Genomic DNA, 25,708 nt, shown 5'->3' with positions numbered 1-25,708 from the left:
GATGCCCCAGCCACCTCATCTGGCTCCTCTCGATGTGAAGGAGCAGCGGCTCTACTCTGAGATCCTCCTGGATGACCGAGATTCTCACCTTATCTCTAAGGGAGAGCCCGGACACCCTGCGGAGGAAACTCATTTCTGCCCAAAATAATTTGCGATAAATTATGTCGTACGATATTATATCGCGGGGGTGCTGGAGCCTATCCCAGCTGTCATCGGGCAGGAGGCGGGGTACACCCTGAACTGGTTGCCAGCCAATCGCAGGGCACATAGAAACAAACAACCATTCGCACTCACAGTCATGCCTACGGGCAATTTAGCGTCTCCAATGAATGCATGTTTTTGGGATGTGGGAGGAAACCGGAGTGCCCGGAGAAAACCCACGCAGGCACGGGGAGAACATGCAAACTCCACACAGGCGGGGACAGGGATTGAACCCCGCACCTCAGAACTGTGAGGCTGACGCTCTAACCAGTCGGCCACCGTGCCGCCACTTTACATAATAAAAAGCGTAATAGAATAAGATTCTTTTTTTTGTTTTTGTTTTTTTTTTTTTTGGTGCGGCATGGCGGACGACTGGTTGGAGCGTCTGACTCACAGTTCTGAGGACCTGGGTTCAATCCCCGGCCCCGCCTGTGTGGAGTTTGCACGTTCTCCCCGTGCCTCCGTGGGTTTTCACCGGGCACTCCGGTTTCCTCCCACATCCCAAAACATGCATGGTAGGTTAATTGACAACTCAAAATTGCCCGTAGGTGTGCATGTGAGTGCGAATGGTTGTTTGTTTGTCTGTGCCCTGCGATTGGCTGGCAACCAGTTCAGGGTGTACCCCGCCTCCTGCCCGATGATAGCTGGGATAGGCTCCAGCACGTTCGCGACCCTAGTGAGGAGAAGCGGCTCAGAAAATGGATGGATGGATGTTTTTTTTGTTTGTTTGTTGTTGACTTTAATATTGTAATATTACTACTACTGTATATCTTCGAAAACTACAACTATATGATTGTAAGATTAAGTTTTTTATATAGAGAAAATAAGAATGTCATCATAACATTACAACTTTTTTCTCGAAAATAGGCAACTTTTAAAATTCCTATGGAATTTATGGGTACGTGCGTTAGTTATGTTTAATTGCCATTTGGATTATGAGGGGTTTCTTGAAAAATTTCTTCCCTGTAAGTTTGAGAACCCTTGCTGTGACTGTATTTGCTACTTAATGAATTAAGAATACAAATAAGATATATTAACTTACACGTAGCTCATCAGTCAACTCATCTTTTTTATACTTCAGCCTTGTGACATCCTTGTCATCCCAGCAGCGAGCTTTGGTGCGCAGGTCACTGGAGCCTCCAGAGATCACACCGGACTTTGAAAACAGGGTCCCGTCCAGAGATACGGTCTACAGCCACCAATTTGAGATCAGAACAGTCCATCATGTGCATTTCCTGCACCTATCTGAACAAAGTGTTTACCTTAAAGCGCTCCTTCCCATCAAAGGCGATGCTCTTGGCCTCTTTAATGGTCTCACACACCAGCGTGTTGCCGCACACAAACTGCACCACTCTCTTCAGCTGTGGTATGTTTGTGGCTGCATTGATGAGCACAACGTCCACCACCATCTTGGCGCCCGGTATCTCCCTCAGTCGCTCGTTCAGGGGACTCACCTGATCACGTGAGCTGATGGTTAATAATGCCGCACACAGCCGGTGGTTTAAGAAGACAGCGCTTTTCCTGTCTATAAAAGTTGGAGGCGGTTGCCTCTGCCTAATTTTTCAGGCTATCTCTAGCTCTAAAGAATATGACATTATGAAAACTGTTATCTGACCAAAGTTGCATTAGCTGGGTGTCATCTTTAACTGCAATTGCGGTATTACACCAACAGGATGGCGCTGTTTCAGAAACAGTTGGAAGTCGCTCTTAAACTGCCGAAGAAGAGAAAAGTCACAAAGTTCCCAAATGCAAATGTGTTGAATCAAATGATTTATTGCATTTTCCAACAGGGTAAATATTGTTTCATAGATAACCAAGCACGTCTGGTTATTCAGTTAAAAAGTACTTTAGACAAATGTTACGTCCTATGTTTTTGGCTATTCATAGATGTTCTTAAAATAAGGAAGGTGAGGTTGTGGAGGAGGTAAAAAAGTGCAGATAATTACAGATATATCCATCCATCCATTTTCTGAGCCGCTTCTCCTCACTAGGGTCGCGGGCGTGCTGGAGCCTATCCCAGCTATCATCGGGCAGGAGGCGGGGTATACCCTGAACTGGTTGCCAGCCAATCGCAGGGCACATGCATACAAACAAACATTTGCACTCACATTCACACCTACGGGCAATTTAGAGTCTTCAATCAACCTACCATGCATGTTTTTGGGATGTGGGAGGAAACCGGAGTGCCTGGAGAAAACCCACGCAGGCACGGGGAGAAGATGCAAACTCCACACAGGCGTGGATTGAACCCCAGTCCTCAGAACTGCGAGGCAGACTCTCTAACCAGTCGCCTAATTAAAGATATAGATAATTAAAATTAGAATTCATGCTACAGATAAGAAGTGGTCATTTGTCATGTCTGAAATTGGAGCATCAAGAAATGGAGTGTACCAGTGAGGGCGGGGGTTCAAGTCAGGACATGGAGGCCAAGCGAGGCGATTCAGTTGCGCAGAACTCACGTTATAGTAACACTAATCCGTCGTTAGTAAAGTGATCTTAGAATGGCAACTTTTACCTAATCTTTCCATTTTTTTCTGGAAAATCAGCCAGTGACTACACAAATCCAACTGGTTCAGACATGTTATTCAAGCACTTACATCCAAGTAGTGGACAGGTAGGAAGGTCTCAGGCTCAGCCCGCTCCTCCTTGAGGAATTTGATGCAGGCCTGGGCCACCTTCTCTGTCGACACCACGATGGCCTTCAAGAAGTGGCCAAACACCTTGGTGACAGCCATCTGATACCTCTTATGGATAGGGCTGCACAAGTCACACAGGCGGCCATACTGGGACAGGAAACACGTGACATGTTCATCCACTTTTGCTTTCAGTTAATGTCATCATCATGCATCTCTTACCACCATGTCAGGGAAGAGCCTATGCATCTTGTCCAGTATCTCTTTGCGCTGCAGCTGACGTTTGCTCTCCTGGCTGTGCAGGCGGGCATCCCCCAGCTGCTCTAGCACCTGGTTCAGCTCCTCGTTCACCTGAGCGGTGCGCTCTCTGCCATCCTGCAACTCTGCTTGCAAGCTCTCCTTCTTCTGATGGAACTCGTCCAGGGTTGACCTCCAAACAAACACACAGGGACTTCACTTTATAGAGTCCAGGATGTCAGGAAAAAGTGTAAACATAACATTGAAGCAACACTGATACACATACATAATACAATACACATTTTTCTCATCGGTTCACCGCTCTTTCTCAAGAATAGAATTTTTTTCTTTCAAACAATTCGGCAGCTCAAAGAATTACCCCCAAAATACATCCAATCATCATCAACGACCATGCACCAATTTCTCTCTTTTTCTTTTATCCTGTTTGGCTGTTAGGTCAAGCAGAATGGAAAATCTGTATCCCTTTTATGCCAAAACAGTTTTACTGTGTCACAGTGGAGTTTTTAAGCCTCCGCTGTAGTATTATAATTGAGGTTTATTGAGAATCAGACTTGATCAGTCCAACAGAACAAGGTTTCTAGAAAGGAGAAAGAAACAAAGACAAAGCACTCATTGTAAACAGAGAAGTAAATCATGGCATTATCTACAATGAAACGTTAAATATGAGTGTTGCAAGGGGCTGTAGTGCTACACCCTGTGAGGGAAGGACAGGACAAGGACAGGAGAAGAAACATGCAGGACCGGTCGTACACCCGGCTGTACAACTGAAGTGTGGTGGCATTAATTATGTAAATTATAAAAGTGTACAGGCTGAGAGTATAAGTGAGGAGATATACAAGCAATTTGCATATTCATGAGTTTTTTGTTGTAGTAAGGGGTGTGTGCCTGCGGATACATGCAAGTGAATTGATACTGTTTTACACGCACAAAGACTGACAGAAGTGTCCTGTAATTGCTGTGGCCACACCGCGGCGGCTGAGGACCCCACCCAATCAATCGAGGGGCGGGATCAGGCCCAGGGGTCCACACGAGAGCAGCCCGGCGGACGGGACACGTCCCACACCGAGGGACCCAGGGCGGTCCGCCGGCCCCACCGAGACGCCCCGACAATCGGCCACCCAGCAGGGGCCGAAGTACTCGCACTCTTTTACTACGAAGCCACGCTGTTGTAACACGTGCAGAATGTGGTTTGGCATTGTCTTGCTGAAATAAGAAGGGGTGTCCATGAAAAATACATTGCTTGGATGGCAGCATATGTTTCTTCAAAACCTATATGTATCTTTCAGCATTAATGGTGCCTTCACATATGTGTATGTTACCCATGCCATTGGCACTAACACAGCCCCATACCATCACAGATGCTGGCTTTTGAACTTTGCATCCATAACAGTCTGGTTGGTTCTTTTCCTCTTTGGCCCAGAGGACACGACGTCCACAATTTCCAAAAACAATTTGAAATGTGGACTCGTTGGACCACAGAACACTTTTCCACTTTGCATCAGTCCATCTTAGATGACCTCAGGCCCAGAGAAGCCGGCGGCGTTTCTGGGTGTTGTTGATAAATGGCTTTTGCTTTGCATAGTAGAGTTTCAAGTTGCACTTACGGATGTAGCGCCGAACTGTATTTACTGCCATTGGTTTTCTAAAGTGTTCCTGAGCCCATGTGGTGATATCCTTTACACATTGATGTCGGTTTTTGATGCAGTGCCGCCTGAGGGATCGAAGGTCACGAGCATTCAATGTTGGTTTTTGGCCTTGCCGCTTACATGCAGTGATTTCTCCAGATTTTCTGAACCTTTTGATGATATTATGGACCGTAGATGATGAAATCCCTAAATTCCTTGCCATTGTACATTGAGGAACATTGTCCTTAAACTGTTCGACTATTTTCTCGCGCACTTGTTCACAAAGAGGTGAACCTCGCCCCATCTTTGCTTGTGAATGACTGAGCAATTCAGGGAAGCTCCTTTTATACCCAATCATGGCACCAACCATGTTCCTAATTAGCCTGTTCAACTGTGGGATGTTCCAAACAGGTGTTTGATGAGCATTCCTCAACTTTCTCAGTCTTTTTTGCCCTGTCCCAGCTTTTTTGGAACGTGTTGCAGCCATAAAATTCTAAGTTAATGATTATTTGCTAAAAACAATAAAGTTTATCAGTTTGAACATTAAATATCTTGTCTTTGTAGTGTATTCAATTAAATATAGGTTGAACATGATTTGCAAATCATTGTATTCTGTTTTTATTTATGTTAAACACAACGTCCCAACTTCATTGGAATTGGGTTTGTAGACACATTGCTCCATCTTGTGATCGGATCGGTCCTCGGTTATCGTTTTTTTTAAACTCGCTGATCAGCCCCAAAAATCCTGATCGTGTAAATCCTATTCATGACTCTGTACGTATGTGCCCCATTGAGGAGTCTCGCGGATAGTAATTAATTTGGAGGTGTACAGAATTTTCTTATGTGGTGCATGGTAAGCAGATGATGACATACTTGCAGGCCTTGATGTACTCCTCAAGTTTCTCTGCTCTGCGGGTCAAATCAGCCAACTGCATCTTGTTGTTCTGGATGCCAGCCTACGGCAGAGGAGTTGGTATCACCATTAACTGCGTTTGAGAGCCATTTCCCTCAGAAAAGTTTTAGATGTTCTATTTTGTATTGTAGTCTTTACACCGTTCATATAGGCTTGAATGGATCGGCGACAATTTGCATTTCATGCAAATTTTGTGACTGGCTGTTATGTCTTAATTCGCCGGTGCATCAATGACTTCATTGATTGGACCACGAATTAAGACATTTTCATTGACACAGTCTCAGCCGGGGATGCTCTGCACTGCCGTCCTGGATGTTTGAAATCCGAAAGCTAGTTTATTTTTTTAGAACTGTCTCATGTTTTGTGAAAACATCGCGCGGAGAGCTCACCTTGGTCATTCCTGCTATTTTGGCTAGCTCGCTAGCGTGGCTAAACACAATGCATTGCAGAACTGCCCGCGCGACACAATCTCATTTACTACAGGGACATTCCGTGCATTTCCAGCACACTACATGGCCTCTATCAAGCCACTTGTAAACAGTATACATCCATACAACTGTTTTCTTCGTTGTCTTTTATCTACAAGTCATCTGTTATCTATGTACTCCTTTTACATAGTGCTCTGAATGTTCAGACTGAGACATTACAGTCAAGCCTTTAGAACAGGCTGACAATCTTGTGTTCCTAAAACTCAACCTCTGAAACAGCTTACTTATTAGCACTTTTACTGGAAAAATGGTTGCCATACTTGAATGTTACTTAAAGCACAGTGTTGTATTGATTTGATTGCACTTTACTGCTTTCCTTGAAAGGTGATTATGCTACCAGATATTTTCAATGGTATCTATTTGGCCAATGGATACTTGTCTTATTTTATTTGTATTATTCCTTTTTTTTTTTTCATTTTATTGTGTGGTCTATATAAAAAAGATATTTTATAAATAAATACAGAAAATATTACATAATTTATTTCATTTAATTGTACGGAAAAATATTATATCAGGATATATATCATTATCAGGATACAAAATTACCTGGACTGGGATATACATTTTTCTCCTTATGGCGCAGTTCCAATGCTGGTCGGATATTGTGGCATTCGCTGCCGCCATCTAGCAGCGGTCTATTCTGAAGCTTTCTCGTTCCATAAATTTTGACTCACAACACAAAGCAAAAAAATCGACCAAGCGACAGTAAACTCCGAAGTTGGTGCTCTCGTAAGTAAATTTGTTATTTGTCTGTATTTGTTTGTATGAAAAACAATTCGGACTTAAATATTGGGTTGTTAATGGCCTGTCCACCTCCAGGAGGTGAAAAGGAAAGAAAATAATTACGATTCAAAAGCTTAAGGACTGCAGTCCAACAATGCTTGAGAGAAAGAGGTTCGTGTAACGCAATCCCATGACAAATTAAAGTATTTAAATATCCTGTATATACTGTCCAGGAGCTATTTTAAAGGATACAGATTCCAATGTGTCATTACCTCCACGTCCTTCCGTTTGCGCTGGTCAAACGCCATCTGATCGTAGTCTGCCTTGACATCCCTGTGCATCTTCTCGGCTTCCAGACACAGCACCGCGCTCTGCTTCCTGGCAAACTCCTTAAGCTCTTTGTAGTGCTCTCGCTGCCGAGCACATTCATCAAAAATACACCGAACAACTTGTCTATGCATTTACAATACCTGAAGCTCTTTTAACACACGCTCACCTGGCTCTCATCCAGTTCGACATCCCTGCCCTGGGACATTCTCTGCTCCAGAAATTGTCCCTCATAGACCTGCCAGGTCTTCTTCAGGTCCTCTTTCTCCCGCCGGGCCTCGGCAAGCTCCTGCTCTATCCGGGCCAAGACTTTCTGGCTCTTTGTCGCCAACGCTCGAAGCCCATCCATCTTCTTGAGATGATGGGAGGTGTTTACCTTGGCTCTGATGAAGTGAGAGCGGGACTGGGACAGGACGTGCTCCTGGGAGCTAGGCATGAGGGTGCATGAGATCTAGTCATTCTTGGTTCATAGACAATTAGGGCTGTGTTCACAAACAAACCACCTTACCCTGAGCCTCATCAATAGTATTAGCTAGCATACTAGACTAAATAACACCAAATTGATGTGACATCACACATGGCCAAACAAATATGCGCACTAGCACTAACACAAATGGAACACGTCATTAAACTCAAGTTTTGGCATTTACACACAATAATAAATTAGTGACGCACCGAAATGAAAATTTTTGGCCAAAACTGAAAACCGTAAATGAGGGAACCAAGGCGGAAAACTTAAAACCAAAATATCTACACCAATTATTAGTAAATTACGTTTACGGCTATGACTGGAGATCTGCCAACCTAAAGAATTTAATTTCCAGATTTTTAAAATTATGTCAAGAACATTACCACAGGACAGATATTGCAGTACATTATATAATAGCATCAATATAATTCTGCAAACTTTTTAATTGCTCTGCACAAAATCAGACGAAAAAACACCAATGAATTAAACCTAATGCCAAGGTTCCACAAGACAGTGCCAAAGTAAAAATGTAATTGCTTTGGCCTGAGTACAAAAAACAGTGACTAGACAGGTTTTTCAGCAAATAAAGGAGGATAGGTTCAGAAAAAAAGACCTGCAGAACCGCAAATATGTACAGGTTCACTATAGTGGACTGTGTAGTTCATCCTATGTATCGGTATGATAAAATGCCACCATCATTTTTTGAGTGAGGGCTTGCTGAGAAAAAAAAAAACAAGTACAAATGGATGAATCTGAAGACAAAATGCATGCAAGTCTACCGGATCTCTTTCTCCAAGTGCTGTTGCTCCCTGATGAGGCGTCCATGCTCCTTCTTGAGGGTTTTCACCGTCTGCTCCCAGTCCTGCAGAGAAGCGTTCTGAGCGGCGGCAGCCCCCTGCTTCTCGCTCAGAGTGTTGCTGGTACTCTCAATGGCCTTCTCATTATAATAGAGCTCCGCCAGGCTCAGCTGCACACGTTTTTGTTGAATGTAATCCACCAGGCCCTGGTACTTCTGAGCCTGGGAAAGGAAAAGAAAATACTTCCATCATGCCTGACTATAATAGAAATGATCAGGGTTCAAGTATTTATTGTTGTTGATTACTACTGGCCACTTACATGCTTGAGAACTCTCTGAACCATATGCAAAATTGTCATTGTATCAGAATTATCGCACTACTACTCACTTTAATTGCTTGACCACTGCATCATTTGCACAATTGCCATGGTATGAGCATTTCCACATTACTGGTACCGCTACATTGCTCATTGACTCTCCGTACTTGTGTTTTTATGTCCTAAATGTATATTTTGTCATAGTGGCTTCTTTGCGAGTCACTGATGGTGTAGTGGTGCACTCGCCTGACTTTGGTGCGTGTAGCGTGGGTTCAGTTCCCACTCAGTGACAGTGCGAATGGTTGTCCGTGTCTGTATGTGCCCTGCGACTGACTGGTGACCAGTTCAGGGTGTAGTCTGCCTTTCGTCCGAAGTCAGCCGGGATAGGCTCAAGTGCCCCAAACCAGGATAAGCGGTGTTGAAAATGGATGGAAATGGATGGCTTGTTTGCTGTAGTCCTACAGTAGCTCCAACTACCCAAGACAAATTCCTTGTGTGTTTTAACTTACTAGACCAATAAAGCTGATTCGGATTCTTCTTCTACGTATACAGTATACAAAATTACTTGAGCAAAACTTTGCCCACCCCTGCATTGAAAAGTCTCACGGGTCATTTATTATAGCAGCACGAATCCACTTGTGATGTCACAACTAAAGCAAATAAATGTCATTCGTTGTTTTTTGGGAGGGGGGGGGGGGGGCAAAAGCTGAAAAGAAAAAAATCTAACCACACTTTATTTCCCTATAGAAGTAACTTGCCCAACACTGTTCACCTCTAATTTGTCATTAGAGATCTGCTTTTTCTCAACAGCTGCTGACTTCTTCTTGTTGAACTGAAAATGCATGTCCTCCTTGGCCTTCTGCATGGCTTGCTTCTTCTGGCTGTACTCGTCCGCAAACTCCTTGGATTGACTGATAAGCTCAAACAGCTTGGTGCGCTCTTTAGGGTTCCTTAAAGCAATGGACTCCACTGCTCCCTGGTGACGAACGTGGGAACAACATGATCAGAAAATGCAGCAATAACACACTGCACATACCAAAAATTCTACCTGGAACACGAGACAGTTTTGAGCTTTTGTGATGATGCTGATCTTGGCGAGCTCCTCTGTGTAGTGGTTGAAAGTAACTTGGTTGCCATTGATGAGATACTCAGAGGAGTCATCTGGGAAAATAGAGTACCAAATAGAAGTGATTCTATTTAAAAGACAAAAACAACCCACGACTGTCCCATTACCCTAAGCATTTGGGGGGCCCTGGCTATCCGGCAGGGGGAAAAAACCAACACGCCCGGCGACAAATAATATTTGAAAGGAAAATTCCATCCACACCCCTGGTACTACACGCCTGCATCAAATGAGCTTGTACAGCTCACTAAAGAAGTGACTTTCGGCCTTTCCGTGTCAGGAGTCGCCACAGTAAGTCACTCACATGATTTGATTTAGTTTTTACACCAGATGCCCTTCCTGACGCGACACATCTTTTTTTATCTGGGCTTGGGACCGGCAGTGACTAGCGGTTGGTGCACTGACTGGGAATCAAACCTATGCCGTGCATTAAAGGCAGCAGCATGTACCACTACACTCCCAGGCACTAAAACATTTTAATAAACATGTCCCAAGTAATTTCACAAACTCCTTTTTAACTGCACATTTTCACATGAAACTAACAAATAATATATATAATGACACAGGAATTACACCATTTTTTACTGCATACATAGATTGTAAACCCAAACTAACACTTCTGGATTTACGTTGCTTGTGTCGAAATAAAAGCATGAGTTTCAAAATACGAGTCCATGTATAAAAAAAAAAATGTTTGCCTGACAGGCAGAACAATTCCCACAGGCTAGATTAGACCCCTGATGGGCCAGTTCTGGCCTACGGGCCATTATATTTTTTACCTTTGGGTCTACCGTATCTACTTATCGAGCCAAATAGCCAAATACCCCGTATCTATCTATCGAGCCAAATCCTGGAGGAAAGAAAGATCTTTTTTCCAGGCCTACTTCATTACATGCTATTAAACTGGTCATTGTGGAAAATCTGGTGAGATCACCAGCATTACGAAGGTAAAATAAATAAATAAATGGAATTTTTGTGGGGCGGTGCGGTGGGCGACTGGCTAGTACATCTGCCTCACAGTTCTGAGGACTGGAGTTCAAATCCCGGCCCCGCCTGTGTGGAATTTGCATGTTCTCCCCATACCTGCGTGGGTTTTCTCCGGGCACTCCGGTTTCCTCCCACATTCCAAAAACATGCGTGGTAGGTTGATTGAAGACTCTAAATTGCCCGTATGTGTGAATGTGTGCGAATGTGCCCTGCGATTGGCTGGCGACCAGTTCAGGGTGTACATCGCCTCTCGCCCGAAGATAGCTGGGATAGGCTCCAGCACGCCCGTGACCCTTGTGTGGATAAAGTGGTACGGAAAATGGATGGATGGATGGATGGATGGAATTCTAGTGGTGCTTTTCACATACTGGTAGAACAGGACCCTAACCCTTGTAAAATGTTCTCCTAATGGTATACCAAAAACAAAAAGTGTTGAGCTAAAGCTCTGAATCAATAAATTCATCAATTAGAGACTGGGCATGACCCAGTAATTACCCCTGAATCTTTTAATTGAGACATGCTGTGTGCTTTCAGCTTAGTGAGAACACTTTGGGGAAGGACCATTGTTTGTCCCTGGTGCAGAAAGAGCACAACGACATTCTCAGATGAGTTTGAAGTAGAAGAACAAGCCAACATCTGGGATGCGCTCGAGCAGAGAAGGCAGATGAAAGGATGAAAATTCCCACCGACACGCCACTAGCCACATTTTCTTCACTTTTCACATCCTGTCAGTCCAAATAATTTTTATTCAAAAGTAAACATATGCTGACCTGAGAAGCTCCGAGAGAAGACGATCTCCTGGTCCTGGTCGTGGCGATAGAACATGGCGACATAGGTCCTGTCTGACACTGGCTGCCCGACGTGGGCTCCGTGGATCAGGTCACTGAGGTGCTTCACCCGCAGAGAGCTCGCCCGCTCCCCCATGGCGAAGCTAATGGCGTCCATCACGTTGGACTTACCTGGTTTTAGGAGTAACATAGTTGCTAATAACCAGGCTTAACCAGGAAATATTGAGTTCTTCTCCCATGCATTTGAATGCCTTTATTGTCAATTACAGTGCTACAATCAGGTAGTCACAATCATTTTTTTTTTTAATGTAATAACCAAAGTATTGCAAAAATTTATTTGTAGAAGGGAATCAAGTGGAAAAGATTTTTTTTCAAGACAAACGTCACTTTTATCCACTTAAGTTATAGTAAGTTTACACATTCTATTGACATGTATTTGTAGTTACTATAAGTGCAAATAAATATATTAAGACACTGACTGGGTATTATGAACAACTACGCTTCTAAATGCATTAGAATGCCTTTATTGCCAGAAAAGAACAGTGTAAGAATGGATTTGAAGACGATAATCAAGTTGAAAAGCCTTTTCCTAGGAAACAACCAGTTATCTATGTAGTTAGCATTAAGAATAGCCTCGAGCAACCATGTGTTAAAAGGTAAACTTTTTACTGGAAGACGTCCCTTTTAACAACTTCTGAGGACGTTTGTATTAGGTTTACATATTCTATTGAGGTATAATTGCAGTTAACTTGCAAATAAATATCTCACGATCATCCAATGTGTAGTATTAACATGAATTAGCTTCGCCCATGAGATAGCTAGCAAATGCACAAAATACGGGACTTACCAGAGCCATTGGGGCCAATTATGCAGTTAAACTCCATGAATGGACCAATAACTTGCTTTCCTCGCCACGTCTTGAAGTTTTCAACCACAATTTGTCTGAGACAACCCATTGTTAAAGTGAAATATGGTCAGCAAGTCCAAATTTAGCCGATACACTTCGACAACGTCAACTACAGCTATACAACCGCCTTCTTTGGGACAGGCGGGAAAGGTCCTCGAAGGGTTAAAAAAAAATAAACACACGCACACACAGTATTGTCATGAAAATGTACAATACCGTACAAGTTTGTACGTTTTATTTTTTTGGACACGGAAAGGTCCTGGAAGGGCTACAAATCACCAAGGTAATAAGCATATTCAGTAGCCTACAAAGTTACTATAATCATATAATACATGTATATGTGAACTGTATATATAGTTAGAACTATTAATTTTTTACATGTATATAAATAATAATAATAAAAAAACTCTTTTATCTCCTTTATAAGTCCCCTACAGGGCTGTCAAACTCATTTTAGTTCAGGGGCCACATACGCCCTAATTCGATGTCATGTGGGCCAGACCAGTACATTTATTCATTCATTCATCTTCCGTGCAACTTATCCGCACAAAGGTCGGGGGCTGGAGCCTATCCCAGGTATTTTCGGGCGAGAGGCGGGGTACACCCAAACTGGACGCCAGCCAATCGCAGGGCACATATAAACAAACAACCATTCCCACTCACATTCTCACCTAAGGGCAATTTAGAGTCTTCAATCAACCAACCATGCACGGACGTGGGAGGAAACCAGAGTACCCGGAGAACATGCAAACTCCACACAGGCGGGGCTGGGATTTGAACCCCCTCAGAACTGTGAGGCGGATGTGCTAACCAGTTGTACACCGTGCCGCCCAGACCAGTATTTATCACCAAGATGGTTAAAATGTACAGTACAAAGTTGTGTTACAATACTACTTTTTAATGTTTGTGAAGGTTGCGAAAATCCATGAGAGGGCTAAATAAAAATAGAAATAAAACACCAAAGTACAACATTTGTACAGTACAAACTGGTATTAGTACTGTACATACAGTGTATTATATATATATATATATATATATATATTTTTTTTTTTTACATTGTTACTGACAGCTTCTCTGCCAGTCTTGGCATCTCGGGCATCATTAAGGATGGTCCCGTGTGTACTCCATGATGTGCTTGAGGGCCAGCCAGGTCTCTGAAGCGGCGGGGATGATCTGATTGGCCGGCAGGATGAACCCGTAGCGACCCGTGCCCCTCAGCTCGAAAGCGAAGGAGTACTTGATGCCCAGGTTGTAGGACCAGTCAATGCTGCTGCCGCTGGCTTGATCTACAGGTGCATTATTAATCATTTATAGCAGCACTGTTACATTAAGGCGTCAATGTGTTGGTTTAGGTTTTCAAATGAGGATTTCAAGGTACGGTTTCTAACAATGGTTAGAGTTTCAAATCTAGGTTTCAAGCAGGGCTTAGTTTTTCACATTAGGCTTTCAAAACTGACGGTAGGGTTTCAAACAAGGTTTAGGGTTTCAAATTAGGGTTTTATGACAACATTAGGGTTTTAAATTAGGGTTAGGCTTTCAAATTAGGGTTTCAAGGCAGGGTTAGGGTTTCAAAGCTGGGTTTGAACTCTGAGTTAGGATTTCAAAGACACGATTAAAGCCAAGGGACAATACTTACAGATGATTCTACAGACGCTTCCAACCTTGTACCGGGTGCCATAAAGTGATGCTAGTTTCTGCACTGCAGCTCTGCCCATGGAATCCTACAAAGAAGCAGAGTGATCAGGTAAAATCAATCTGCAGCATTTCAACTCTTGTTTCTAACCAAAACAGCAGCACCTAGCAAGGTACAGTACATAAACAGTCTGCAAATCAAGCCTATGGGTGCACGTAAATTGCGTGTGATTGACAACCTGTCACTTTGACCCATCAAAAATGTTTTCTTCAAGGTCTTCCTGATGAAGAGGTGCACTCAATTTTGTGGAGATGAAGTTCTCTGCTTGAAAACAGCATTTCCACCAAAATGGTATGCAAAATTTCTGAAAGATATTAGTTTCAACACACACTCATGTATGGTTTTATCCCTGGCATGCATTTAACATTGTCCTGGCGAAGTAACCTGGAAGTGCCAGCAAATAGCCGAGAGCGGTAAACAGGTGATTGATCCAGTGAGAGTGGAGCAGACCAGTCTGGGATCGTTTTAGTGGTTAGTACTCTGCATTGTGGCTACAGCAACTCTGTTTCGAATACAGGTCACGGCAGGTACAAAACAAACCGTGTGTTTTTTTTGTGTTTTTTTTTAAATCACTGCAGTGTCATTCCTACACAGTGGCTTAAAGGGAGAGGATCACACATTTGTGTGGGGCAAGTGGCGCAATGGATAAGGTGTCTGACTACAGATCAGAAGATTCTAGGTTTGACTTTTGGCTAGCTGAAGCATGCTTTTGCTTTTGCTTGGGTACAAAACACACCATTTCTCCGGGCACTCCGGTTTCCTCCCACATCCCAAAAACATGCATGATAGGTTAATTGCCCGTAGGTGTGAATGTGAGTGCGAATGGTTGTTTGTTTGTATGTGCTCTGCGATTGGCTGGCAACCAGTTCAGGGTGTACCCCGCCTCCTGCCCGATAGCTGGAATAGGCTCCAGCGACCGCGACCCTAGTGAGGAGAAGCGGCTCAGAAAATGGATGGATGGATGGACAAAACACACCATGGATTTTCTTTTTTTCTTTTTTGCAGTTGACTGATATTCCTCCTCAGTGGCTTAGGCTAAAGAGAGAGAATAACTTGTCTTTTCTGGGGCTTGTGGCATAATGGATAACGTATCTGATTCCAGATCAGAAGATTCTTGGCTTGACTTCTGGCTTTCTTTAGAACACATTTGCACATGCTTTTATGCCTCGCATGCATTTCACATTGTTTCACAGTAGTCCTGGGGAAGCAACCTGTAGGTTTTATCATATTTCAGTCTTGCTGCCAGCAAATAGCCGACAGCGGTAGACAGCCAACTGGCTGTTAGGCTTGTTCCCGCTAGATTGGAGGACCCCAGGTCGTGATCATATAGTGTTCAGCCTTATAACAGTCACACCTCACATTTTACCTTGTTGGCCGTCCACACACCAGTAACCACCCATTCTCTGGAGTTGAGTCCCGTGTCGAGTCCCGTGCAAAACTTTACAGTCCACACAATGAGCACCACAAAATAAAATTATAAAATTTTGCTAAAAATACTAAAATAACATCCTAACTCTAGCACATACAGTACATGGGCCTGTTCTCATAGGACTCCCCAATCAGCCCGTTTGTTACCAGTTTAGGGTACTGAGCACAAATGTGTCCATTCAGCTGTAGATCTGTGAGACCATTGTCAACAATCAATACATTAGGTACACCTGCACAATCTAATGACATCAAATACAAGAGAAAACTTAATAATAATAATAATAATACATACTCCCGAAGCACCCCCCACAGGACTCCCTGAGGGACACAGTCGAACGGCTTCTCCAAGTCAACAAAACACGTGTAGACTGGTTGGGCTAACTCCCATGCACCCTCGAGGACCCTGCCGAGGATGAAGAGCTGGTCCACTGTTTCACGGGCAGGATGAAAGCCACACTGATCCTCCTGAATCTGAGATTTGACTCCCCGACGGACCCTCGTCTCCAGCACCCCTGAAGAGACCTTACCAGGGAGGGTGAGGAGTGTAATCCCCTGGTAGTTGGAACACACCCTCCGGTCCACCTTCTTAAAAAGGGGGACCACCACCCCAGTCTGCCAATCTAGAGGCACTGTCCCCGATGCCCACGCAATGTTGCAGAGGCATGTCAACCAGGACAGCCCCAGAACATCCAGAGCCTTTAGGAACTCCGTGCGAATCTCATCCACCCCCGGGGCCTTACCACGAGGAGCTTTTTAACCACCTCGGTGACCTCAACCCCAGCAATAGGACAACCCGTCTCAGAGACCCCAGACTCTGCTTCGTCATGGGAAGGCGTGTCGGTGGAATTGAGGAGATCTTCAAAGTATTCTCCCCACCGACTCACAACGTCCCGAGTCGAGGTCAGCAGCGCCCCATCCCCACGATATACAGTGTTGATGGTGCACTGCTTCCCCCTCCTGGGACGCCAGATGGTGGACCAGAATTTTGTCAAAGCCGTCCGGAAGTCATTCTCCATGGCCTCACCGAACTCTTCCCATGCCTGAGTATTTGCCTTAGCGACCACCAAAGCTGCATTCCACTTGGCCAGCCGGTACCCATCAGCTGCCTCAGGAGTCCCACAGGCCAAAAAGGCTCGACAGGAATCCTTCTTCAGTTTGACGGCATCCCTCACTGCTGGTGTCCACCAACGGGTTACGGGATTGCTGCCATGACAGGCACCGACCACCTTACGGCCACAGCTCCAGTCGGCCGCCTCAGCAATGGAGGCGCGGAACATGGTCTCCTCGGACTCAATGTCCCCCGGGACGTGGGTGAAGTTCTGCCGGAGGTGGGAGTTGAATCTCTTTCTGACAGGGCATTCTGCCAGACGTTCCCAGCAGACTCCCACAATACGTTTGGGGACTCTGGTTTCCTCCCACATCCCAAAAACATGCGTGGTAGTTTGATTGAAGACTCTAAATTGCCAGTAGGTGTGAATATAAGTGCGAATGGTTGGTTGTTTCTATGTGCCCTGCGATTGGCTGGCGACCGATTCAGCGTGTACCCCACCTCCTGCCCGAAGATAGCTGGGATAGGCTCCAGCAGCCCGTGACCCTTGTGAGGATTAGTGGTAAAGAAAATGAATGGATGGATTTTGATAGCCTACTGTCTCCAGATGATGATAGACCCCAAAGTTGAAGCTCCTACTGCTCCACTGCTTCGTCCGGTTCTCCTCCATCTCCAGAAGCTCCTAAATGTGACAGGGGAATTTTGTATTTAATAATTCAATTGAATGTGTTTCATTTTTTTGTTTAGTTTTTTGTTTTTGTCATGCTTTTCTCGAATAAAAATAATGGAAAAATCTGTTTCTTCACCCACTTTCTAAAATATTTGCTTAATTATCCTGGTCAAGTCATAGATTTTGTTAGCCACTTGGTACTAGGCAGAATTCCTTGGAAATAGCCCATTGTCCATATAGCGGATAGAAACGTGATTAATTTTCCTGGTTAGGTCACAATTGTACGGTCACTTGTTACTAAGTTAATCGGGCTAAATAAATGACCAATGACAAACACAGATAAAGGAAAGCACTCCAAAAACAACACAAGAAAAGATCATGAGTCACAGTATACGAGATGTGAGGCATTTATGTGTGTTTATTTTAAAACATTTTAACCACTTCATAAAAACGTGATTCATTTTCCTGGCTAGGAAGGGTATGTTTAGTTTTTTGGTCATTGAGTAACATACACGAAGAAAAGTAGCCTGAAAACACTATTAGAATTTGAAGAAACCTTCTTAAAATATTCCTTGTTGGGTTACATATTTCCTTGGCCACTTGTTGCTGTAAGAGTTCATGGGGCTCAGTAATAACTGGGCAAATGACAAGAACACGTAAAGGAACACATGCGGAAAAGAACACTATTCTGGATTAGAAAACAAATTTAAAAGATTTCCTGGTTGGGTTATGTTTTTCTGACCACTTGTTGCTCGGTAGAGTTCATTGGGCTCAAGCATAACTGCACCATTGGTCAATGACAAAGACACACACCTGAAAAGAACACTATTAGGATTATGAAAAAATGAATTTGAATCACAGCTCTGTATTAACTATAAAACACTATTGGAAGAAAGACTGAAAAACTGGCAGTACTGGCATACAGTACTTGAGGTGTTTCTTGATGGGTGAATTTGGGGAGGCTGACCCACCTGGAGGTTGTCAATCATGACGGTGAAGGGAATGCCATGGGCGTCCAGGTACTCCCTGATGGCGCTCTGACTGGAGCGAGGTACTCGAATGTCCACGGGACGCTCGGCGGACACCGGATGGAGCCAGAAGTCCAGCTGGCGTGGTCGAGAGCGGAGTCAAGTACAATTTAATAGCACTCTTTGTGGTTGTGGTGGTGGTGTGTGTGTCTGGTTGGCACACCTCCTGTTCCTCCTCCGGTGCCCGCAGGAGTTGGATCTGTTCCTGTAACTGCACATTGACCTGGATGACTTGATCGCTGCAGGAGATTCATCTTCTTGTTCATATTTTTGCAACGTGCGTCAAAAGCCATATGACGATACGAAGCGTGTTGAATATTACAATGGTTGTTTATCACTAATTACAGTCCAGGCTCTGTGAAATAGGTTTTTATGTAATGATCTTCTCCCCCTGAACAGATGGCAACTGAGGGAGGCACTTGATACAACCTGACTATCATTGAAGTTATTTTCTCCTGTAAATAGTTACGTGAGCTGGACACTTAATTAGGTACACTTGTACCACGGAAGGACATCTAATACAAGAGCTGTACACCCAGTTATCTGATTTGTATCATCATAAATAGCCATCCTCTGCATTATGTGTGCATGAGAAACTAAGAAAAATGTAAAATAAATGTTTTTCTGATTGTGTCAATCCAAACCCAGCGATGCATTATTAATAATAATTACTACTTATAATGATTACTTATTCATAATAGAAATAATATTATTATACTAATATAATAATAGTATTTCATGGAGTAATCAAAATATATGATTAAGCGCATTTCCAGGGAATAATAATATTATTATTATTAATACAATTGATCAAAATACATATCAATAATGATGAAATAAATAAAAATATTTTAAATAATATAAGATACTAGCTTTTTAAATAGCTTTATTATTAATATGTATTTTGTATGTAAACCCATATTATGGATGTATTACGTATGTAAATACATAATATTAATAATATATTTATTATAAAAGTATCACAATAATATTGATAAAAATGTAAATGTTTCATTTACAGTAAATAGCATAATATCAATAATAATACATGCAAATATAAAGATAATATTTGATGTAATAGAATATAAAATAAAACCATAAAGATATAAATTGATAAAAATAACATTTACAAAATAAATTATATTATTAAGAAATATATAATAACAATATATGATAAAGTAACATGATGTTTTGGTTTCAATGAATTAAAGTAAAATGTCATAGGATCGAATCCTGCTGTTGTTTTGGTCAAATGGCAGTAACTATAAATATATCAATCCATCCATCAATTTTCTGAGCCGCTTCTCCTCACTAGGGTCGCGGGCGTGCTGGAGCCTATCCCAGCTATCATCGGGCAGGAGGCGGGGTACACCCTGAACTGGTTGCCAGCCAATCGCAGGGCACATACAAACAAACAACCATTCGCACTCACAGGCACACCTACGGCCAATTTAGAGTCTCCAATTAATGCATGTTTTTTGGGATGTGGGAGGAAACCGGAGTGCCCGGAGAAAACCCACGCAGGCACGGGCAAAACATGCAAACTCCACACAGGCGGGGCCAGGGAATGAATCCCGATCCTCAGAACTGTAAGGCTGACGCTATAACCACTCGGCCACCGTGCCGCATTATCAATATATACAGTAGTCTAATACATCACAATTTAGGAGTAAATTCACTACCGATTTCACATTTTGGCTGTCTACATCTGTTGTATTGGAGCTTTTATGGCCTTATTATGCCATGTTTCCCTTGCCCCTTAAAATAACTTTCCATTATATATTTTTGGCTCATTGTCAACCCCTTTTTCAGTCACAAATGCTGATTGCAGGGTTCATCATTATACAGTGATTAATAAATCATTGAAAGCAGCAGGGTTCATCATCAGAGATCCCGCAGAGTCTCTTAAAGGTCACGGAGGAATCAAAATCACCGCACAAAGAAAAGAAATATTTAAAGAATGCAAATGTGCTCATGCACATGAAGGCATACCTGGTGAAGACGCGCTCAGCTTTGGCCTTGGGCCTCACCAGCAGCAGCATCAGCAGCAGCAGCACCCAAAGGCCTCTCATCGTCATCTTCACCGTTTAACGAAACAATGCACTGCACCGTTGGCCACCTGAATACAAGCAGGTGAAACAGGTGGAACGTTCCCATACACACAGCTTTTGATTCTGCCAGACAAAAGGGTTGTTCAAAACGTGCTTTTTCTTGATTTACTCACAAAATTGACCTATCCGGTGTGAAATCTTGGACTTATTCTGTTGTATGAATGGAAACAGGTGGTTTATTGTACCTTCTGCCATCTAATGAAAGAGCATTTAATTGTTCTGCCTGTCACTATACGTAGTTGGCACCGATAGACAAATGCAGATACATTTATTTATATTTTCTCATGGCACACTAGTGTGCCACAGCACTCTGGTTGGAAATCACTCTTCTTTGTGATATTTCATGACATAAATGTATAATGATGCCTTAAGATACAAGATTAAGTCGTTCCATGACCAGGTTCCGTGTTCGTATCGCAAAACACTTGCAAATCATCTTTCCCCATTAAAATGAATGGAAATGCAATTAATCCGTCATAGCCCCTCTCCCCCAGAAAAAAACTAATACATTTTAATACATGTTTTTTTCATAACAAAAATTGCACCAGACATTACACATAGGAATAATATTTGCTCTCCGCATTACTGGCAAAAATGGAATACATATCTAATATGTATTGTCCTCTTTTGTTCTTCTGTGAGGTCTTCATGGGGGGCTGGGAGCCAATTTTGGTCTGAGTGAAAAGTAAGCATTATTATCTTTGTAAAGGCAGAATTGTTCTATTGGATCTCATTACATCTTGAAGTCGGTGTGTCTTATCTTTTTTTTTTTTTTTTTTAATTGACGCGTCATTACCGTCAGCACCACTTGCCTTGCTGTAACTGCATTTTTGCCTTTATGTCAGTAGATGGCAGTGCACCGCTATTTAATTATTATTATTATTTATTAGTATTATACTGGATGGTGGATAGATTTATACTCAATGTTAAATTATGGATGACATTTTTTGTCATGAATAAAGTTGGCCTAAATTTCCAATTTCCCTAGCTAACATGTTATTGCTCTCCAGGAGGAGAGGAATCGTTTCCCCACTTTAAATGTTTGAGATCATCAAACAAATGTATATATCAGACAACTATAACTATGAACTTAAAATTATTTTTTATAAATGGTAAATTCATTTATTAAGGGAAAGAAGTTACCTTCAGGACCTGCTGTGACTGACGGAATCATGATTTCTGCTCTTTAACAGAAAATCCTGAAGGAGAACATTGAGCCATCAGTTTGTGACCTCAAGCTGAAGTGCACTTGGGTTCTGCAGCAGGGCAATGATCAAAAACAACACCAGCAAGTCACCTCCTGAATGGCTTAAAACAACAAAATGAAAGTTTTGGAGTTGCATAATCAAAGTCCAGACTTGAATCTGATTGAAATGTAGTGGCATGACCTTAAAAAGGCTGTTCATGCTCGAAAACCCCTTCATTTTTGCTGAATTCAAACAATTGTGGAAGGAAGAGTGGGCCAAAATACCTCCAAAGAGATGTGAAAGACTCATTGCCAGTTATAGAAAACGGTAAATTTCAGTTGATGCTGCTGAGGATGGCCCAACCAGTTATTAAGTTTAGGGGACCACTACTTTTTCACAAAGGGCCAGGTAACTGACTAGTTTTTATTTCTTAATAAATCAAATCACCATATTAAAAACAGCATTATAAGTTCATTTGGGTTATATTTGTCTGTTTGATGATCATAAACATTAAAGAGGGGAAACTATGCAAAAATATAAGATAATATAAATTATTGCTGACTCCTGGGGCACATGCCATACCGTTGTTCTCAAAGGACTTTTTTTAACATGACTTTTCATCCTACTACTTTGTTTGAAATTGAATTGGGCACACGAAGCTAAAATAAGCCATAATCATATTTAATAAAGATAGTGCTTCGTTGACAGCACTCTCCATTCACATGGATTTTATTATTATTATGACTTCAGACGTCTACACACGACGATTATACATAAGATGCTCGCTCGCCTCCACGGCCTGGGCAACACGGTGCAGGCCTGATGGGGGCGTACATATGCGCACATGAGGACAGGCCCTGCCATCTGAGCTGTCACTTGTTGCTAGGCAGAATTCACCAAGCAAAAGTGTTTAATCAAGAAAAGTTTAACCTTAAGATCAACTCCAAATCTAACATACGCCAAACCTCCGCCAACCTTAAACCCAAACCTCAAACCAAAACCTTACCCTAACCCTACCCCCAACCCTTACCTAACCCTGACAACGACATTACGTTTTGGCCCGCAGTTTAACCCGGATGATTGGAAAGGTACGTACTCCCCTGATCCATCATGTTCTGATTGGCTCCCTCATGTCCCAAACGTGGAGCACATTCGTCGAATGAAGCGCCTTTGCCTGGCCAGAGTCGGCGTCAGCAAAGGGGGGGAGCACATGTATATTGCCGCTCAATAAATGTTTGATAATATTAGTTTTCTGTCAACAACTAAATCACGTAACCATTTCTTGTACCAAAACACCCAAAACAGCCTGTTATTCACCTACAAAATGCACAAAATGGACTTGCGCTCGTGCATGTGATGCACAGGGGTACGTACCTATTGTCCCAACCCCAATTCCAACCCTAACATAGTCATTAATGTTTTCAAGTTTTAATCATGAGTACAGTTTTAATATTAGCAGCGGTTAACTGCTTAATAATTTGTAAGACAGGTGAGAATGGTAAAATGAATGATAATTTGATAACTCTAATAGCAGGCCATGTTTTAAATGTGATTACTTGTCTCTTAATATAATACGTCTCTTAACACTAACACGGCTTGTCTCGTGTGTGTCAGATAGTGATGTAATGTTCCATTCTCAAAGTCTGCATCACTCGCCTTAAGAATCAACGCCTTGTTATGTAACATTCCCCAAAAAAAAAAAAAAAAAAAAAGACAGCTTAGGAAGGCCCGGAGAGGCTAAAAATAGAAGCCTGGGCACGAAAAGGAAAGGACGGGTTATTTTTAGCCAAAGAGAACACCCCCTCCGCTTCTATTAATAGCAAGGGATGTTGCTTTCGGTTCAGAGTGTGCCTTGTACTCGCCAGGACATCTTTTGCTCCCTGAGTCAAAGAGACACTTGCCGCCCTCTAAGGCCTGGCTCTCTGGAATCGCATCAAAAACTGCACACACTATTGCTTATTAACGACCAATCCAGCATGCATGCATATTCTTGGCTCACGGGAAATAAAAAGCGGCCTGTGTAAAAGTGGTGGAGTGATGTGAGATTCATGCTGAGCTTGTTCAAGTGGGCTTTATTGCTTTGGAGCGCCAAAGAGTGAGTGAAGAGGAAGACACAATGTGTGATTCCCTGGGCGACACAACCTCAAAAAGTTAATGAATAAAAGAGCAATCTGGGATGTCAGATGTTACTTTCCTCCCTCAATTTCATCTAAAGTTGTAAAGATGAGATCAATAAGTTCTTCTTAAACAAAACCTTTCCCTACTGTAACCTTAACACCAACCCTTACCTCAACCCTAACCCCAAACCAAACCGAACCTTAATCTTGATATCGTTACTACGGTTTTAGTCTTAATTCACATACATAAAAACATCCAAACGCTTGCTCTACCTTGATTGTTTCGATTGCTCCCCTTGCCCGGCTCACGCTTTAGAATATTCTATCGTCTTACTTCACAACTGCAGACTTGAATCAGGAAGTGGATACAAATTTGTTGGTGCGGGTGTGAGGAAAATGAAGCGGCAGCTGCATCATAAAATTTCCCCTCCAAATGAAAGGCAAAGAGGGCATCCAACCTTAAAATCTTTTCAAAACTAAACTACCAATTGGAATGGGATCGAATTCATTATGATGACCAATGCCGGAGATTAAAGATCTGCTTCAAACATTAGGTCACAACATAAAGGTCTACCAGTCTTTTAATGTCAGGCTGCAATTTGAATGGCAAATACGCCACTGTTCGGCTCATACATTTGTAAATCTGACGCCAATGTCAGCGCCTCACCAGTCATGAACCTCACCGCACACCACTGCCCTAACCCCAACGGTGCCTAAACCTACCCTTTTCATAGCTATTTACGCTAACATAAATGTTGAAAACATTGTAGCAATTAAAATCATGGAAAAAGTCAATATTTACATAGAATAATGACCGTTTAAGGGTGTCACGGTGGACGACCGTGCCAGTGTGGGTTTTCTCCGGGTACTCCGGTTTCCTCCCACATAACCAAAAACAGGCATGGCAGTTTAATTGAAGACTCGAAATTGTCCATAGGTTTGAATGTCAGTGTGAATGGTTGTTTGTCTGTATGTGCCCTGTGATTGCTCTTGCCCAAAGTCAGCTGGGATAGGTTCCAGCACATCTGCGATAATAGAGATAGATAAGCGGTACAGAGAATGGATCACAGAATTTGTTTTCTCTTGAATTTATAATTGATCTTCAATGTCGTGTATCTTTACCGGTGGGTACCCGTACTGAGCTAAAAATGTTTTTATTTTTACCCCATAGCATCAAGCCAGCGGACTTTCGTAAGGGAAAGTTATGTGGTTTGGTTAAATACACAGTGTGAAATTCTCTTGATGTTTAGTTTTTCAGTAAACTTTAACTGGGAGGGGCAATAAATAGAATGGACATCATCTGCTTCTTTTCACCCAAAAAAAGCTCACTCATTTGGCAGTTTTTTTTTCGAGCAACACAAAACTGACCGAATGACAACTCGGTACTCTTTAAGTTGCGGCACTCGGAAGCAGTGTTGCCACACTTACCTTGAAAAACTGACTTACTTACTCTATTGATTACTGGATTTTCAAAGTAATTTAGTTACTTCACTGCTTAACTAAGATATATTACAAGTTACTTTATTAGTTACATTCAGCAGCTGCCGAGTGGCAGTAAAATCACTTAACCAGAGTACCAAAGTGCATTAGCTTGAGTGCACACATTACTTGGTTATACTGTACACTTCACAGAGGTTACATAAAGACATCAACATGAACCAATCATCTAAATATAAGTGCATAGTCTGAAGCTACATTATTTGAGATACTTAGTGCAGACTGTTTTGCTGAAGTAGAGGTTTACTTCAGAAAAGGCAATAGCAGACAATCCCCAATAGCTCACAGCAGTGACAAATGTGACTAATTAGACACAACATTCACTCACTGTACATGCAACAAAACTAATAGTTAAAGGAGATGGCTAAAACATA

The 25,708-nt window shown here is 42.5% G+C and overlaps 3 protein-coding genes across 5 annotated transcripts in view; all 3 read right to left on the bottom strand.

Annotated features, from left to right (window-relative positions):
• The window catches only part of smc1b (structural maintenance of chromosomes 1B), a 31,859-nt gene extending 18,222 nt beyond the window's left edge, over nucleotides 1–13,637 (bottom strand). The window contains exons 1-12 of the mRNA XM_061773978.1: nucleotides 12,496–13,637; nucleotides 11,631–11,819; nucleotides 9,799–9,911; nucleotides 9,523–9,726; nucleotides 8,417–8,655; nucleotides 7,338–7,596; nucleotides 7,114–7,254; nucleotides 5,591–5,673; nucleotides 3,057–3,264; nucleotides 2,799–2,984; nucleotides 1,464–1,655; nucleotides 1,244–1,390 (exon numbers count right to left, since the gene is read on the bottom strand). Coding sequence (XP_061629962.1) covers nucleotides 1,244–1,390; nucleotides 1,464–1,655; nucleotides 2,799–2,984; nucleotides 3,057–3,264; nucleotides 5,591–5,673; nucleotides 7,114–7,254; nucleotides 7,338–7,596; nucleotides 8,417–8,655; nucleotides 9,523–9,726; nucleotides 9,799–9,911; nucleotides 11,631–11,819; nucleotides 12,496–12,604 — 2,070 coding nt within the window. The 5' untranslated portion in view covers nucleotides 12,605–13,637. The remainder of the gene's footprint in view (nucleotides 1–1,243; nucleotides 1,391–1,463; nucleotides 1,656–2,798; nucleotides 2,985–3,056; nucleotides 3,265–5,590; nucleotides 5,674–7,113; nucleotides 7,255–7,337; nucleotides 7,597–8,416; nucleotides 8,656–9,522; nucleotides 9,727–9,798; nucleotides 9,912–11,630; nucleotides 11,820–12,495) is intronic.
• Nucleotides 13,638–14,287: 650 nt separating this feature from the next.
• On the bottom strand, nucleotides 14,288–18,430 carry LOC133478207 (uncharacterized). Its single transcript, XM_061773984.1, has 2 exons — nucleotides 18,366–18,430; nucleotides 14,288–17,406 (listed from the first exon to the last, which is right to left on the bottom strand). The coding sequence occupies exon 2, from the start codon at nucleotides 17,095–17,097 to the stop codon at nucleotides 16,375–16,377; it is 723 nt and encodes a 240-aa protein (XP_061629968.1). The 5' UTR covers nucleotides 17,098–17,406; nucleotides 18,366–18,430; the 3' UTR covers nucleotides 14,288–16,374.
• LOC133478206 (copine-8-like) overlaps nucleotides 18,413–25,708 on the bottom strand; it is a 72,839-nt gene continuing 65,543 nt past the window's right edge. For all 3 annotated transcript variants that reach the window (XM_061773979.1, XM_061773983.1, XM_061773982.1), the window contains 3 exons: nucleotides 20,415–20,541; nucleotides 18,586–18,633; nucleotides 18,413–18,500 (listed from right to left, as the gene is read on the bottom strand). In XM_061773979.1, the coding sequence (XP_061629963.1) occupies nucleotides 20,503–20,541 (39 nt within the window). In that variant the 3' untranslated portion in view covers nucleotides 18,413–18,500; nucleotides 18,586–18,633; nucleotides 20,415–20,502. The remainder of the gene's footprint in view (nucleotides 18,501–18,585; nucleotides 18,634–20,414; nucleotides 20,542–25,708) is intronic.

This window comes from Phyllopteryx taeniolatus, chromosome 5 (assembly GCF_024500385.1).
Source record: "Phyllopteryx taeniolatus isolate TA_2022b chromosome 5, UOR_Ptae_1.2, whole genome shotgun sequence".
Classification (NCBI taxonomy): Eukaryota; Metazoa; Chordata; class Actinopteri; order Syngnathiformes; family Syngnathidae; genus Phyllopteryx; species Phyllopteryx taeniolatus.
The sequence above is the reverse complement of the archived record's forward strand: the minus strand, read 5'-3'. Positions and strand labels throughout refer to the sequence as shown.